Genomic DNA, 18,590 nt, shown 5'->3' on the forward strand with positions numbered 1-18,590 from the left:
ATGCTCTGGCATATGTCGAAATGGTTACTTTTCCCCTCTTCTGAGAGAAGCAGGAAGGAATTTTTGGTCTTCACTGTGAGAACTTGGTAGAACTCCTGGAGGTAAAACTAACGAAATCATGGATGTCCCCATAAGAGTGCCCCCTCCCTGAGTTTTTAATTCTCAGAGATTTCCACACTGAGCCTCCAGCATTTCGTTAAGTACAATTTCGGTTTTACTACCCTGGCACTGGTTCCCATGGAGGTTTCTGCTCCTGGGTTTGTACTCCAGTAAGTGTGATTCGAATTTGCCTGTCTCTCCCATTTTGGGGCAGCAGTTTGCCGTGGGACCTCAATTCTCTGACATATGTAAGAAGAGTTGTTGATTTTCAGTTGTTCAGCATTTTACTTTTTGTTAGGACTGAGTGATGACTTCCAAGCTCCTTACATGCCGGATCAGAAACTGAAACTCCTAACTTGCTTTTTCACTTTATTCTCATTAGTTCTTGTAACAATTATATCACCTACAAATTATTGTAATTTTGGCTCCTACATTCTAATTTTTTTTTTCTGATCACATTACGTCAGCTAGAACTCAGAATAATATTAAATAACAGTGCTGGGGAAGGCTATCTTTATCTTATTTTTGATTTTCACTTTTTCACAGTGCCAACAGTTTTTTGCATAAATATTATTTATCATATTAAGATAATACTGTTATTCCTACTTTACCAAGATTTTTAAAATTAGAAATGGATGTTGAATTCTGAAAAATGTTTCTGGAGAACTAATATGTTTCATTTATTTTATTTATTTGTATTATTAATTACAATAATAGATTTTTAAAAGTTGACTCTCCTTATACTGCTGAAATAAACTCTACGTGGTCACTGTGTAATGATGTTTCACTTGCTACTACTTGCAATTTGCAAAAATTTTATCTCTATATACTTTGTATCTCTATATTCATAAATGAGATGATTTTGATTTTTTGCATTTTCTTTCACTCATTTTGGTATTAGTGCTATGATAGCTTCATAAAAAATGATTATCTTTTCATCTTTTATCTTCTCTAGAATAGGTAATGGCAAACTATGGCCAAATCTGATTCAGTTGCTTTTGTAAATAAAGTTCTGTTGGGAGATATTTATGACCATCCATTAATATATTATCTGTGGCTGCTTTCCCACTACAGCAGCAGAGTTGAGTAGTTGTAACAGAGACCGTATGGCCCATAAAATTGAAAATATTTACTCTATGGCCCTTTATAGAAAAGTTTGCTGACTCCAGGCCTAGAATAATTTAGATAGTACTGTATAGAAATGCTATCCATTCCTTGATGTTCTACAGGAACTCACTTCTGAAACCAGAGCATGGGCTATAGATTAAAATAACATTGGGTTTGAACCCATATCCAGCCTGCATTCTAATGGTGTGCTTGCTGTTGGGTAACATATCCTTTCTATGGACAATTTCCCTCAACTATAAAATGTGAATAATAATAGTACTTATTTAAAATAATGCTCTAAGGATGAAATATGTTAATGCATGTTCACAATACTTGACAGAATGCTAAGAACCCATAGATTCTTAACAAATGCAACTTTATTCTTGGGAGAGTTTCTTGACACTGCCTTCAAATCATGGTTTATTTTCTGCAGTACTCAATAGCCTAGCTGGTGCCAATGATGTATTCTTATATTCAGTAATTTTAGTTTTTATCTGAAAGTATTTTTTCTAATCCAGATTCCTTCTTTTTATTAAATACAATATCTTTTAAAATCTTACTGAAATTACAAATTAAAGACTTCTAAAGTATTTTCTCCATCTTTTCAGCAAGTCTCTTTCATAGAGAAATATTTTCTTTGATTCTTCAGATCGTCTACTTTTATTTATTTATTTTTGTTTATTTATTTATTTATTTATTTGCGGTACACAGGCCTCTCACCATTGTGGCCTCTCCCATTGTGGAGCACAGGCTTCAGACGCGCAGGCTCAGTGGCCATGGCTCACAGCCCTAGTCGCTCCGCGGTGTGTGGGATCTTCCCTGACCAGGGCGCGAACCCATGTCCCCTGCCTGGGCAGGCGGACGCTCAACCACTGCGCCACCACGGAAGCCCCAGATTGTCTACTTTTAAACTTCTGTGATTCTACATGCGTTCCGTGATTGTTTCTGGTCATGCTTTCCACGGGATCTTTTCACTCCTTGCTGGAACTGTAGATAAGTCCATACTGAACTTATTGTGTCCTTCTCCAGTATTTCAGGTCTGGGCAAAGTGTGAAAGGAAGAAGAACAGAAAACAGGTTGTCAGTGGGACATCCACTGTTGTTGAGTTCAGCTATGAAGTCAAAAGCTTCAACTGTCCAAACAAGTTTCTTTTCTATGACTGTTGTTGCATTCAGAAGCTAGCTGAGCACTCTCCTCTTTCCAGCCATCACACTTACTGCATTTTTAGGAGCTACCCACTCCCAGATAGGGTAGGTTTGGCTCTCCTACCGATTGCTGCATGACTCTCCTTTTCTCTAGCTCCTATCACTTGTAGAAGATTGGCTCAGAGTTCCATGCACTTACTTCCCAAGTGGACAATTCCTTTTTAGGTCATGATTCCAGGTTTGGTCAACTCTTTCTAAAATCTGCTTTTGCGTGTATTATATGTTACAGATATTCTCAAAGCTATTAGCATACATATAGAAGACACACTTCCCTCTGTCTAGAATTGACACAAATTCTCCACTCCTACTCATTTGAGTAGAAATAAGGGCATGCTAATTGGGCAGCTAGGTTGATAATTTTGAAACAGATATCAATTGATTTTCTTAGGTTTTAAATTGCAGTATTCAGGCAAAAGAGAAAACATTTCAATGAAATAGTCAATATGTACAACACCAAAATTAAATGTCTCGTAAGTGCCCAGGGAAATGATAACTACATATTTAAGTGAGCAGCTCTCTTACCTTTTAGACTCAGCCTTCCTCTAAGCCCCACCCTCTACACTGCCTGTTCTACATTGTCTTTTTAAAATATGGACCTCGTCACTCCCCTGACTAAATGCTTTAATGCCTTTAAAGATAAGGCCTGAAATTCTTACTATCACATAAAGTGGTTCCAGACATCTTTACAGTCTGGAACGTTCCCCAGGTCCCATGACACAGCCATGCTGGAGGTCCCATCATTCCTAGAACTCAACACACTATTTCATATCTCTGAGCATTTGCACGTGCTGTTTCATTTGCCAGGATCACCTTTTCCCCTTCACTACATTATCACGCACCATCTTGTCCTATATGTCCTTTAAGAATCAGGTAAAACATCACCCAGCCCATTAGGGGAGTTCGCTACTCCCTTTTTCTTGCTTCTGGAACATTTTTGCACCCATATTTATTTTGTGATGGTTGCTTCCCTGGCATTCATTCCCCTTTTCTTCTGCCAACAGCCCTCAGATTGTCCCTTGGGGATCCATCCCTCCTCCATTGTCAGGATATTGGGGTTAGACTGGCTCCACACTCAGTCCAAATGATGGGCTCTCACTGACTTAAGTTAATCTGAGCATTTCATTTTCCTGGCTCCAGTGACTGATTCAAGGATGATTTAAGCCTGTCCAATCAGAGTGAATGAGAACTTTACAGGCATTGCTTATCTTCTGGGTTTGGTGATGAGAGGGTGCAAGGCTTGGATTCCTATAACCATCCCTCCACCACAAAGAGAACCTTTCTCAGCATCTGTGAGGAGCACTGTGAGGAGAAAGAGCAGAGACAAGAACCTGAAAACATCAGAGAGCCCCAAATCAGACCAAGGCTGAAAGCAGACCTACCTTCTGAACTACCCTTTTTTGTGAACCAAAAACAAACAAAAAATAACTACCTACATACCTGCCATCATTTTGGTTTAGCCAACATAGGTAAGGTTTGTTTACTTTTATCCCAACATAGGCAAGGTTTATTTGTTCACTTTTATCTTTATATCTCAATGCACTTGAGGAATAGTAGTTCCTTAATAAATGTTTGAAAAAATGTGAAGGAAGGAGAATTGTAGTTTTATCTTAGCATTTTATGCTTGGTTATGTGAACCACAAAGCTTCACTCTGATATTTTTATTTTTAAAATTTATTTATTTTTAAAAATAAATTTATTTATTTATTTTCGGCTGTGCTGGGTCCTTGTTGCTGTGTGTGGGCTCCCTCCAGTTGGGGCGAGTGGGGGCTACTCCTCGTTGCAGCATGCGGGGTTCTCACCGGGGTGACCTTTCCTGCTGCGGAGCACAGACTCTAGGTGTGTGGGCCTCAGCCGCTGTGGCATGCAAGCTCAGTAGTTGTGGCACACAGGCTCTAGAGCGGAGGCTTAGTAGTTGTGGTGCACGGGCTTAGTTGCTCTGTGGCATGTGGGATTTTCCCAGACCAGGGCTCAAAGATGTGTCCCCACAACCAGCAGGCGGGTTCTTAACCACTGTGCCACCAGGGAAGCCCCACTCTGATATTTTTAGATTTCAAACCTTTTATTCTTGACCAAAGGACAGAAAAAATTGTGTGCATAAAAACAAAAGACTCACACAAGGAAAATCTTCCGGAATTTCTATTTTTCACTGATTTTTCAAGAAGCATATTTTTAAAAATTTGTGGAACCTGACATTGTCTGTCCCTGGAGGGGATGGAAATTAAGAAATTTAGGGCTTCCCTGGTGGCGCAGTGGTTGAGAATCCGCCTGCCGATGCAGGAGACACGGGTTCGTGCCCTGGTCCGGGAGGATCCCACATGCCGCGGAGCAACTAAGCCCGTGAGCCATGGCCGCCAGGCCTGTGCGTCCGGAGCCTGTGCTCCGCAACGGGAGAGGCCACAAAAGTGAGAGGCCCGCGTACCACACAAAAAAAAAAAAAGAAATTTAATCTGTGAACTTATAGCTGTTCTAGGTGAAAGAAAATATTAAATTTTAGTTTTTTAAAATTAAGCTTCTATTTGTGCCAGTTATCTTCTGTTTGCTTCTCCAGATCCACTCTCTCCATTTCTCCACCCTGGTCTCTGCCCCAGGAGGCAGACCTGTATGGCTTCCATGGGAGCCCTTACGATCTGGTTTAGCCAAGGGAAGCCCCAGCTGCAGAGGAGGAAACTGATGTAGGGTATTGACTCCTTCCCTGCAAGGGATAACCTTAGGCTGATTGTGTCAACATTGTCAGGTTGTAAGTTCTTGACAATGAATTCATGGCAGCCTTCTCTGTAAGACTCTGTTCAACTCAACTGGGGAGACTTGGTTGGTTGCAGTTTTGGCAACCATGCCTTCCTCTCTGCTGCTACTTACTCTGGGTTACTGCAGTGTCTCATAATTCTTCTACACCTGTGCAAATAAACCTGGTTTGAATTGACTAATTTGAGTGTGCCATCTGTTTTCTGTTGGGACCCCAAGTGATACATATTTATTTCAGAAATTTAAAAATTAAACATAAAACAAGTCTAATGCACTTTGATGGAGCTGCATGAAACACTATCTTTTAAGATTGGTAGAAGAACAGAGTCTATGTTAGCTGTGCTCATGTGAAAATGACTAAAATGACAAACCAGGGAAGGGAAATGCTTAGAGGGCTTTCTTGATTTTTATTCAGGCGAGTCTTCCCATCGCAGAACCCCAGGGGTGCCATTCACAGGATGATTCAGGCTAACTTTAGGAATGTTTGACAGCCAGAACCATTTCTGCTTAACAAGAAGAGAATAAGAACAGATAAAGCAATTTTATTTGGGTGAAATGGGTTTAAAATGGGTACCAAGAAGATCCACAAAGAGAAAAAGAAATTGCCAAACTAGTTATCTTCTTTTGGCCTTAGAATTTGCTCTTTTAGCTCCAAAGCTGTATATCAGAGCAAGGACAGATAGCTAGCTTTGCTTTGGAGGTTTGGTATAGGTTAGAATATATAGTGGGCTCTAAGATTTTTATCTAATACCAGTTGGCAAAACTCCCAGTTTCCTTAGACCTGCCATACTGAATTATTGTCCAGTTCTTTGATCAGGGCTAGGAGTGTGCCATCTTGCATCCCGTTTGGAAAGGGGGTTAATCATGATTTCCTATTTCTTAGGGTTGCCCCTGGTCCATCTTGACCTTTGAAACAGTTCTGTTCTCTGAGAAATGTTTAGAGCTCCTCTCTAGATGCTGACCCTTGTTGATATTCTTTTTCACGGCCATGATTCCTAGGACTTGCTTCCCATCCTGTGAACAGGGCTGTGTCTCTGTCTCAGCCTGGCTTTCTCTGAAGTGCAGCTGCAGTGGTGTGGAGTTAAAAATAAAGACATCTTGAGAGATTAGGAGGAGGATGGATTGGGGGGGGAACAGAAAGCATGTTCATTAAGAGCTTTTAAGTTTCCAAATGCCCCTTCTGAGTCATTAACACGATTGGCTAAGAACATCTCCCACAACTCAGAGAGGGAGAGAGGTGTTCCTGTGTTGTAGTGTGCTATGAGTGTTTATGTTAATAAGGAAGGGGAAAAGTACTTGCCCATGCTGAGGATGATGAGCTGGATTTCACGCTGTGAGCAAACAGAACAAAATGTTAATTCTGGGTAAGTCAGCTGTCCGAGGAGCCTGCATCCAGACCACCTGCCCTGTTCCCACAATGGGCAATAATTAGCCAGCACTCTTACTATTTAGGGACATGCTGTATACACAAGGCAAGCCAAAGGTTCTGTATTGAAACCTCATTCACTCATACCAATTGAAAGTGACAACTAATGAGACTTAACAAGAAATCTCAGCTCTGGAATATTTATTTCAGAGGTATAGTTTCCAAGAATACACAGTAACAAAAATGCATAATGTGCAGATATTCTCCCAGCCCTGTCTTCATGGGTAACTAACCACTGTTATTCATGTATTCAGTGCTAAAAGAGGAATAGATTCTATGTTTATTAAACTTTTTATTTATTTATTTTTAAAAGCTTTTTAAAAATGGGAGGGAAGTCCAAAAGGGAGGGGATATCTGTATGTGTATGGCTGATTCATTTTGTTGTGCAGTGGAGGCTAACACAACATGTAAAGCAACCATATGCCAATAAAAATGAATAAAAAAATAAAACCCTCCGCTTGTAACCTGAAAAAAAAGTGCTTTTTAAAAAAGAAACAGACAATTGGAGAAGTAAATTTGTGTACAGTGACATTTAGAGGTGATAAGTGTCCTAATCAGAGTGTGCACAGTATTAATGGTACACAGAGGAGCCATAGTTTAACTTGGTGGAAAGAGAGCAAGAGCCAAGAAAACCTTCTGGAAGGAATGTGGAAGTTGAATTGGAGTTGGATTTGGATGAGCATTCTAGGCAGCACAAATAGCATGTGCAAAGGTCCTGTGGCAGAGAAATAGACTGCACTTATCTTAATGCCTATCTTGTTTAAGATTTATTCAGAATGGTGGAGAATGCTTTCTTTTGGGGAACAGTCCTGAGGGGCTACTTCATATGTCAGTATTTATACTAATTAATAAGCCAACATCCATGTCAATAAACCTTAGTATAAAAGTAGACTCTTTGAGAATAAAACAGATTGTGCAACTATTTCCTGATAGATGTTATGGTTTTGATATTTTAGACAAAATATATACCACATGCATTTCTGTTCATGCTGACACAGAGGCTTTCTGAAATGTGAGCATATAAATATTCCATACCAGGTCACAGAATGTATGGAAAACTCCATAAAGAGACATAATGAAGCATGTTGTGTGGGTGGCTAATGTGGGTGCTCATGTTGGTATGTGAGCAAGCCTGTGAAATTCACTTCAAAGAGTTTATTCTCTTGTCAAGGTGAAACACGCCCAGCATCTTGTTCATGCCATTCATTGCATAGTAAACCTTCAAGAATGACAAAAAGAAAGATAAGCTGTAGCTTAGAGCATATGATGGAAATCAAAATGACCTAATTTCACAGGAGTGGACTCTATGTTCCACATTAGAGAAAATTTCTTGAAGACTCTTAAAAACATTACCTTGCTATTATTTCTTTAAAACTACTAAGTCATCAGTAGACTGTGCCCATTCCCCCCCCCGCCACAACACATGGCATCTACAATGGTCTGGACTCATCACAGGTGCTCACTAAGCAACCGTCAAGTCATATTGGGTTATGGACTTAGAAGGCCATGAGGCATGAGCTGAGCCCCCGATGGCAAGCAGAGGGCTGTTCAGGAGAGCGGCTCGCTGACCAGGAGTGCCTCTGCTTTCTCTTGCTTTGTTTTATTTTTTATATATCTTTTATATTTATTTATTTTTGGCTGTGTTGGGTCTTCGTTGCAATGCTCAGGCTTCTCATTGCAGTGGCTTCTCTTGTTGCAGAGCATGGGCTCTAGGTGGGAGGGCTTCAGTAGTTGTGGCTCGCAACCTGTATAGCACAGGCTCAGTAGTTGTGGTGCATGGGCTGAGTTGTTCTGTGGCATGTGGGATCTTCCTGGACCAGGGATCGAACCCGTGTCCCCTGCATTGGCAGGCGGATTCTTAACCGCTGCACCAGCAGGGAAGTCCCTCTTGCTTGGTTTTAGGACATGGTCCTTCTCTAGGAAGCCAGTTGCCCTTCCACTTAACTTTGTGTACATTTCACTTTTTCTGGAGCTTTGGATCAAGAGCAGAATTCAGGCCAGACTTGAATATGTGCAGATTTCATCCTTAGATTTCATACTGTCCTAAATTACGATCCTCCCTCTCCTATGCAGGGAGCAGGATTGCATTTGTAGCATAGAAAATCTAAGTAGTTCCTCCTAGGCTCTGTATGTGCTTTCCGGAGGTCAGAGGGCTAAAGGAGATCGGTGCTGTTTGTCCAGCTTGCATTAGGGGAACAGGAGGCTATAATGCCCAACATTTACAAAACACTCACATTATTTATTCATCCGCTCATCCAAAAGACAGTTATCGATCACATTATGTGGAAGGTACCATGCTAGGAGCAGCCATGCTAACTAAAATGACACTCCACCCATCACCAGACCTAATTCAGAGACAGTCCTAAAATCACAGGAGTAAGTAGCAGCACTGACACCGAAAGCCATGTCTTCTGATCCCGGACCCTGTGCTTTTTCTACTCCCCACAGTGTCTTTGTCAGTGAGCTATGGACTGGCCTCAGCAGGTGCCTGCATCTGGAGCTGCCATTCACTCTCCCTCAGCTACATGCTGCCCTTCTGGAAACTTCCCTTACATTTTCAAGTTCCCTTTATTTTCTACCTGCTCAAAGAGGACATGGGGTGGAGAAACGAGTGGGTGGGTGCCTTCAAGTATGATTTTCCATAAGGTTTGGTCCAGGAAGCAGGGTTGAACAAATGCAAAGTGGAGGTTTCAAAGATAAAGAAAAAGAAAAGAAAAATTCCTTCATGAGCAATAATGAAATCTGAGCTGCCAGGCTGTATTTGATGTCGTACAAGGAAGATCTGAGACGATCCTCAGTGTGAGTGTGGGTAGTGAGGAAAGGGGTTACAGTGCGGTCCTGAGGACAATAGTGTAGGTTAGTCAGGGACAGGAATCAAATTACAGCACCTGAAGCTGCACTTTTCAACACCTTATTTTTAATTGCAGAGAACTACAAATCACAGGGGAGAATGAGGAAGAGAGTCACAAAATGATGAGAAATGGTCTTTAAGTCTTGCCTGCTGCCTGATGCTTTCTAGCAAATTATTATTTTCCGATTTTGTTGGGTAATTATCTGCAACGATTAATATTTGGAATTTGAAAGCATGCCTTACTTTCAGACATATGGTCAGTGCAATGAGCTGGATGTCTGGACAATTCAGTGGTTGGTTCTTCTGGATATCATCAGAAGGTGCAGATAGATGCCTTTCAGGCCTAATGTAATGGACTCAATCCTGAAATGGCTCCCTCAGCTTCATAAACCCAGGTGCTATGCTAATGCACACATATAGGGTGATCAGTTAAGCACTATTGTGGAAAAGACATTCAAAGGGGAGTTTGCTCATTGCTATCATGTTATGCTCCAACGAAGATGGAAATAGATGATGCAGTAATGGAAAAATAAGTTAGTTTACTTAACCCATGACCAACAGACTTGCTTACTTCGATGCTTCTTATAATTCTGTGGTAATTACTCCAAGGAAATGAATGACTCCAGGAAACTCAGGAATACGTTTGTATCCGTGTGACAATCCCAGATGGTGTCCAGGTATGTGGCAGGCTGCCCAGTGAAATAGAGGTGGAGATGGAGCAGACTCAGCAAGAGATGTTTACAGGAAGATGCTCTGAGGAGCGGCTGTGCTCGAATCAAAGGAAGAGGCTGGGCTCTCAGATCAAAACGGGGAGGGAAATCTGGCCAGAGACGGTGGTACTTACAAATGTAGCTGCACAGAGAGCTTTGTCCCCAAGATTTCAGGGATCCAATGTAATGGCAAGGGCTTTTATTTATCCCACACCTTGTAAGGGAACTTCACGACCCCCATCTATGTTAGGAAGGCAGCTATACTCACCACTATACCACCACACCGTATCCTCCAACCATGTTAGTTCTTGAGGACAGTCGTCTCTTCCTGGCTCCAGTAATGGTGGTAATTTACCCACACATGTGGATATAGAAGAGGGAGTGATGTAGAGAACAGAGGCTGCCCCAGTGCCGTGGAAGAGGCAGTAAATTTTTTATCTGGACCATTCATGGGAGCAGAGAAAAATTTTCTAATCTTTCCCAGGGATCATTTCATTTTATTGACCTCCTTAAGAGACTTGAAAATGACATAAAAAAGATATTTTTAATGAATAAAAAATAAAATATTTTTCATTCAATCATTCAACAATCAACAGCTAATTATGATGTCCCTACTATGCGCAGGCACTAGGCCAAGCTTTAGAGAGAGCCACAAACTCATGGGGACACTCGTGTTTAGTTGGGGGATGCAGTGGGAGACAGAGTAAGATAACTGATTGTAAATGTGCACCCACTGCTAAGTGGCAAAGGGTGATACGAACTTGTTACTCATAGAGTGTGTTGCAAAACGGTTTGACCCAACTGGGCTGAGATTTGCAAGGTAAGCATAGAGGGGAGGTGAACACTCCAAGTGGAAGGACTAGCAGGGGCTCCGGCCTGGGATGGAGGGATCTTGGGGAGGGCAAGGCTCTGAGAGTGTTAGTCACATCGAGAGGGCCCGAGGGAAGGACGTAAGAGGTGCCACTGCAGAGGCAGACAAGGGCCAGACCATGGGGCCTTCTGGACAATGCAGAGTTGTGACCGTATCAGCAGAGCAGTGGGGAGCCATGGAGGACTCTGAAGAAATGGAGAGGGATGTTTCAAAATGAAAACACGCTGATTGCCATTTTCAGAATGGATTTAGTGCGGCAAATGGAGAAGCAGGGAGCCCAGGGCCAGATCTCAAAGGTACTTAGCAACTCAAACCAGTCAAATTTGTGATGGGCTGAGTATGGTGTGAGGGACTGAGAGCTGTCTTCCTGCAATCCTGTGCCTGTATTCTCTTAGTTACCCAAGTAAAGTACTTAGAGTCTTATCCATCTAGTCAGCGGAAGATCTGCCAAGGCTGCGGCACCCACACGTCTGCACAGCTTCTGGGGGACATAGGACATGTCCCACTTTCCTCCTGGCAGGCTGGGACTGATTGGGGATGCTCTTGCCACCCCTGTCATTTGCCTTTGCTTTGAGGAATCTGATAATACATAACAAGCCTCACTCCTTATCTATCCCTACCCAAGATAAAAAAAATGAAACCTCATTAAAGATCAAAGTTCCCAAACGTCCTGTCATTGCCCCCATTATTGGAAGAAGGAGATATTTTGTCACCTCAGAGCAAGTGGTTACCTGCTCAAGCGACCTCAGGGCGGGGCATCCATGTTAATGATTTCGGCCCAACCACAGGGTGTATAGACTTGGGGAACAGCCCTGCCTTATTCTTGAATGGCAGCAGGATGGAGTGATTTAACAAGCACGCACGGCTCGATTCAAGCCAAACTCTATAATTTCGCAAAAGCTCAGATCCAGGCATATCTTCCCAGTGGATATGAGAAATAAACGTTGAAACATTCATTCTTGTCACCTGGGGTTAGTGGGATCCGTGTGTTTGCACCAAACACATCAGGCTGTCATGCACAATTAGCAGGTTCTCAAAACCCCAGTCTGTCAGAGAAGGCAGGCTTCTCTGGAAACGTGTGTTCCTCTATCTGCCTCTGGTGTTACTCCTTCTTTAAGCCCATTACCCAACAGTTAATTATTTAAGAGACAATCATAATTATTCTAAGAATGATAAAATCATACTTGTTCTCAGTTCTGAGTCCTTACTCTGTGACAGGCAGTACACTAAGTGTGCCTCTTACACTATCTCATTTAATTTTTATAACAACTCAGAGAAGTAGGGGCTGTCTTTGAGATGGGGACAGGGAGGCTATAGAAGTTGGGTAACTTACAGAGTGTAGCTCAGATATTAAATGGCAGAGGTGGGGGTTAAACAAAACCCATGCGCTTGACCTTGATACTGAGCAAATCGTCAGTCCTGGCAAGTTGGTCTGTGGCCCACAGTCAGTACCCAATTCAATCAACATTTAATGACCGTCTGCTATGTGCCAGGTACTGTGCTCAGTATAAGGAACACAAGGTGGGTAAACTACGTTTCTTCTTTGTTTTTATTTTTTTCTGTTCGCGGGCCTCTCACTGTTGTGGCCTCTCCCGTTGCGGGGCACAGGCTCCAGACGTGCAGGCTCAGCGGCCTCGGCTCACAGGCCCAGCTGCTCTGCGGCATGTGGGATCTTCCCGGACCGGGTCACGAACCCCTGTCCCCTGCATCGGCAGGCGGATTCTCGACCAGTGCGCCACCACGGAAGGCCTGCGTTTCTTTTTTGACGGGGCTTAAAGTCTTTTGGGAAGTTAAGCTGTTGAAGGGAAATGGGGCGTGGGAGGATGGTCATGTCCCAGGTCTGAGGTGAGGCTGTGGAACTGGCTGCCAAGTGAGGGATATTGGCTTCGCGCAGGAAATAATTCAAGAGGGAGACATAGTACAGTGAAAGCAAGTTTATTTAGAGAGATACACATTCTACAGACAGAATGTGGTCCTTCTCAGAAAGTGAGAGTGGCCCTGGAGGATACCAATTCCATGGACAGAATGTGCGCCCTCTCATAAGGTGAGACCAGGCACTGAAATATGGGGTTGTTAGTTTTTATGGGCTGGGTAATTTAATAGGCTAATGAGTAGGAAGAATATTCCAACTATTTTGGAGAAGGGGCGGGGATTTCCAGGAATTGGGGCACTGTCCACTTTTTGGCCTTTCACTGTCATCCTCAGAGCGGTCATGGCGCCTGTGGGCGTGTTATTTGCATATGCCAATGTATTACAATGAGTGCATAATGAGGCTCAAGTTCTTCTGGGAGTCAAATCTTCCGCCATCTTGGATCTAGTCGGTTCTAACCGGTTTTTGTCATATCCCGTTTTCCTCAAGGGGTGTGTTATTCTTTCCCTTGCTTCTCGAAACCTAGACGTCCACATAACACAAGACTTGTTATGTTGAATGCTACCCTGGAGGTCAGCCAGAGGTATGGGAGCACTGAGGTGACAGAGGTGAATTCTGACAGGGGTGGAGGTGGGGTGGAAGGCGCAAGGAAAAGTTTAGAAGAGCTGCCCCCTTTTCTGTTGCATCTTGAAAGACCAGCAAGCATCTGACAGGTAGTGGAGACTGCTGGAGAAGGTCATCTCGAGGCTGTGACCTCTGGTTAACCCACAACCTGTACCTGGACAAGCAGGGACTCCTCGCTCCCTCTGCTGGCCCGGGAATGTACGTTCCGCCCGCCGTTCCCACAGTGGGAGTCATTTCAAGGATGCAGCCTTGAAAGAGTAATGTGTCACTGAGCCCACATGGACTGTGTACGGGACTGAACCCCCGTTAAGGCTGCTGCATAAACTAAGATTCTGGCGGGCGAGTGTGGAGACCTGCCTGTCTTGCTGCGCCCAAGACAAGCCTTGGATGTTAGCTTCCTGGCTCATTAGAACTGCCAATCTGGAGCGGCTGCCTCTTTCTGCAGCTGCGTGAGGGACCAGTTTGCGAGCCCATGAGAAGGAAAGGGCTTCCACATCCATGCGGCAGCGGATCGAAGGCCCTGAGGTGAGAGGGTGCCTGGCGGGCTGGTGCTCCAGGACTGGCTGCTTTGGGGGCCGCACAGGTTCCGGGGAGGAGGGAAGAGGGGGATGCGGGGAGAGGCTGGGCTGGGGTGAGAATGTCCTGCAGTGCTGGCCCAAGGGTTTATCCTGGAGGGGCGGCCATGGAAGATTTGTCAAGGAGAGAGGTGACGTGATCACACGCCTTCCGTGGGAGAGCAAAGCTCTCGGGTTGCTGGTGCTGTGTGAGGTAGTACATTGAACTCTATAAAACCGCTGACATTTGACCATTTTGACCTACAAAAATGACAATTTCATACAGTTCGACCTAATACATTTTGGGCTTTTGCTTCTGATTCTGGAAAAGCCTTCCTATATAGTGTGTAGCTATACATTTGGGATTTCCTGGCCTCTGGAGGCCCTAAGAAGTATTTTTGGTGTCCAGTGACTATTTTGAATACATTGGTTTAGCCAATCAGGCAATGAAATAAAATTTTATTTATTTTAGGCTGGAACTAGATTAACTCAGGATGGTAACCCCAGCCATTTCATGGAGAGCGGGGTGCTGATTAGTTGTTGATGAAATCAGAAATTTCTGATATCTCTGGGGAAGGAGGTGGATAGGGAGTGACGATTAAAGAAGGGCCTGATGGTAAGAACTGCTGGCTGACGTAGACCGCCAGGGAGAGGCAGCATGATCACAGACTCACCATGCTTCTAAGCAACCTTGGCTGTCCTGGGGCTTGTGCTTACATTTCTTCATCTACAGACTGCTTTCTGAGTATCTAAATGTTTCATGAACAGTTCTAGACACTGGGGATGTAGTTGGATTTAAACCAGATATATTTGTGTATCTGGTTCCTGGGTTTTAGTGGCAAAAGTAGAATCAATAACAGATGATTAAACTGTTGTTCAGGAAGGTTATCTACTGCCAACCCTGTTCATGAATGTGGCAGAGTAATCTCTCCATGTGGAGAAAGGGTGGGATAGGAGAAAGAGGATCATTTGATGAAGGCCAATTTAGCGCCAGACTTCTTTTAATCCTTTCCACCTCTGGGCAAATTAGGTGTTTGTTAGCCCCTTTTAACAGATGTGGAAATTGACTCTCAAGAAAATTGAGAAAATTGCTGGGGGGGTCACCCAGCTGGAAGGTAGTGCAGCAGGGATTTAAGCCCGGATCTGTTTGTCTTCAAAGCCTTAGCTCTTTTCATCAGTTTCCCGAACACGAAGTGATTTTAGGTTTTGCATGACAAACCTGGAGGATCAAATGCTTATTTGTCCAGGGGCTTATTTTCTTTTCAACCAAAATGGAACTAGAAGAGTGTAATCCTGACCATTTTGTTGACAATGGCAACACAAGCTGTAGCAATAGAATTAGAGTGTCAAGGCCAGGAGGCTGACATCTGCCAAAGGCATAAAAACAGCATTTCAAACCCAAAGTAAGGAACGATGAAGCAGCATTCCTGCGAGTCAAACAGATTCCATGAGGATTACTATGTTTAGAGAAAGTAGAAAGATATTGCTTAGAGTCAGCAAGCATAATGGGAATTTGGTCCCTGTTTTGATGAATTTGTACAAGTTGCAACCCAGAGGTCATGTTGTTAATTTGAGTGACATGAATTACCGTGGCTTCTCTATCCCAGATGTGTTAAAACAACAACAAAAGTTTATGTGGCTTAAAGCTGCTTGTCACGTTATGTTTTGAGATATGTAATCAGGAAACTGGAGTAAAATATGCAAAGAATTCCATTTTCTTTGTTTTAAAAATGACTTTCTGCAGACTTGAGTAAAAAAGACTTGTCTCAATGAGTCCATTCATCCTGAAAAGGTTTTTGTTCTTTTAAAAAGTCGTTTAATTTCCACCATAGTTTGGTGTGAACAAAGAAAACCAGCAACTCTTCCTTTAGTTGGGTGCCAGGGACATAGTGTGCAGAGCTGATTTTCTTCTTATCATTTAAAAAATGCACGAGTCCTGGAGCTGCTTTGGTATTTATTATTGATATGAAAAGGGAGCTCATCATTTAATACACTTGCTCCTACCTCCAGGGGATGACAAGTCCCTGTTATTGTGGCTCTGAAACAGACTTGTCATAATGTCCCATCAGATATGCATTTGTCAGGGAGTTGTGTTCCTCCAGTGGCCTGGAATAGGGACTCTGGTGCTCAGTGGCAGAGTTTTATCTCCAAAAGCTTGTGAACAGCCTTCCATGTTTTGGGGATGATCCTTTCCTCCCATATTCAGAACACATCCTGCAGCCAAGCCCTGACTGCTTGGGGCTCTTCCTCTCTCTTGTATAAGCAACAAGCACCATTAATTGTCCTTTCAGTCTTGATGAATTCTGTGCACAATGCTCAAGAGAGTGTTTTGAATTTGGGGCAAGTCAAACCATGTGGACTATGTAACACAGACATAAGGTATAAACATTTATTAAAAGAGAAAAGCCCAGAGCCTGGAGCTGGCAGGGCTTGCATAGAAATAAAAGCACATAAACATCGAATTACAACTATAGATTAAAAATGCCACAGGGATGATCAAGTACTTTGGGGTTATTCTATAAATTTAAATGGTTTCTAAAATCTGTGTACTGCTTGGTTATAATGTTAAAAAAATTATCCATTAGGTCTTTGTGTGAATAGTATTAGGCCATTAATCCACTGATCAGTATCTCATGCAAGGAAAAAGATCTTTTTTTATTCTTTTACAACATGAACCTGTTTTGATTTAGTGCTGAAATGACTGGCCTTTTGTAAGAATGTAACCAATTTCAAGGGAAATGGCAAAAGACATTGTTCTCAAAGGTAATTAATAGGCCCTAAAAGTTTGACTTACAGAAAAAAAAGTGCTTGGAATATATCCATACCCAGGATGCAGTAAAGTGTGACAATTCTGAGAAGATGGACAAGACTTTCTGATTTCAGTCAGAATTGTCTTTTCTCATGATGCTCCTACCAAGAGTGGGAAATATATATATATGTTTTTTACATGCAGCTTAGCACGTGATTCATGTTTGTTTTGACAATAGGTGATGTAGGTAAGACGGGCATTATCATCGGATTTTAGAAAGGGGGGAAATGGAAATCAGAGAAGTTAAGAGATTTGTTCCTGGTCATGCAGTAAGTAAATAGAAATGCTTGTACATGAACCCCTGGTCACTCTGACACCAAATGGTTCTTCTCTTTATGTAGAGGCACCAGGGCCCCATTAGCAGGCCCAGTGATCAGTTCTCACCCCAAGCCCCAACACCATGCTTCCAGGGTACCATCCCCGCTCAGAGCTTTTGCAGCAAGCTGTGCTTAAGGAGGGACCTCCCTGAACACAGCTTTTCTGCCCTGACATGGCTTTCTCCACCAGCCCTCTGTCATGTCGATAGTTCAAGGTCTGAAAGAGACACCACGTCAGCAACTGGTGTGGGAAGCGACTGCACGGTCCGCAGTGGCCTCCTGGAGACACAGAAGAGGGACAGGGAGCTGGTAAGACACGGTTTTAACCTTACCTTCTTGTTACATAAATTGAAACTAAACATCAGAAATACCTCTCCGTTAAGGTTCTGCTCAATAATTTCCCGGACGCTGCTCTGTTCATTCCTTTGCCCTTTCCTCATGTCTTGATGGAGCCCTGGCCCCCTGGAAGACACTGAGCTTGCCCTCAGGACATGCACAGCCCTCAGGGGACAGGCATGGGAGAAAAGAAGCCAGTGCTGGTTTGGAGGTGGTAGGCAGCTAAAACCTTGCGAGTCCCAGAAAGTCATATATCTCCTGTCCCCAACCCCCTCCTGCTCTCTGCACATAACAGCAGCATTTGATGGTTTTGCCTCCCCCTGACTGTGATGTTCTCCTCAAGCATTTCTGGAAGCCCCTGGAATGTGTCTCATGTGTGGTCATAAACAAGCCTGGTCCGCCTTCACGTAGCATCTGCTGTTTCTTCCCTCTCCTCTCCAGCCTGCCTTTTCTGGGTTTTGTCGTGTCCCACCAGAAACCAGAGCTGATGTGCTAGGCCAAGAGGTGGGAAGGCCTCTGTGTGTAGCCCTCTGCTGGAGGGCTTTCAGCGACTTACAGAGCTTTTAGAGAAATAGCTCATTCAGGTTGAGTTCCTGGCTTTCCTTCCCCCAGACCCAAGCTGGAGTTGATGTGAGATGGGCCAGAGAAAAACCTCAGTGACAGCCAGTATGTGGTCCTCAGAATTTCCCTCCACTTCTGACCTCCACCGTGTATCTTTCCAGTTGAGTGTTTTCTATCTGTGCCCACAGCCCCCCTTATAGGCCAGTTACTTCCTTATGTGAAGACTCCTGGGAAGCCCACTCATGAGTTCTGCTGCATGCCTGAACCCCAGCAGGCAGTCGGGGCCACACAGAGAGGGTGCCATGCTAGTAGGGAGTTCAGGGAGAGGGCCCTGGGCTGTACCCCACTGCACTCTCCCACTCTTCTGTGGCAGGAAGGCTCTGGGGGCCCAGCCGCGGACACAGTCTCTTTGAGGGAGAGGCCTGAAACCCTGTTTAACAAGGAACAAGACAGATTTTCTTTCTATGATTAGAAATAAAAATGTGTCATGATTATGTTGGTTACATGA

At 43.5% G+C, this 18,590-nt stretch overlaps 1 protein-coding gene across 5 annotated transcripts in view; it reads left to right on the plus strand.

Moving 5' to 3' along the window:
• Positions 1 to 18,590, plus strand: part of KCNAB1 (potassium voltage-gated channel subfamily A regulatory beta subunit 1) — a 529,857-nt gene that overhangs the window by 190,526 nt on the left and 320,741 nt on the right. The window contains exon 1 of one of the 5 annotated variants that reach the window (XM_067033901.1): positions 13,721 to 14,030. The exons of the other annotated variants lie outside the window; for them this stretch is intronic. Within the exon in view, the coding sequence (XP_066890002.1) occupies positions 13,978 to 14,030 (53 nt within the window). The 5' untranslated portion in view covers positions 13,721 to 13,977. Of the gene's footprint in view, positions 1 to 13,720; positions 14,031 to 18,590 lie in introns of those variants that run through there. 5 annotated transcript variants of the gene reach the window in all.

Source organism: Kogia breviceps, chromosome 5 (assembly GCF_026419965.1).
Source record: "Kogia breviceps isolate mKogBre1 chromosome 5, mKogBre1 haplotype 1, whole genome shotgun sequence".
Classification (NCBI taxonomy): Eukaryota; Metazoa; Chordata; class Mammalia; order Artiodactyla; family Physeteridae; genus Kogia; species Kogia breviceps.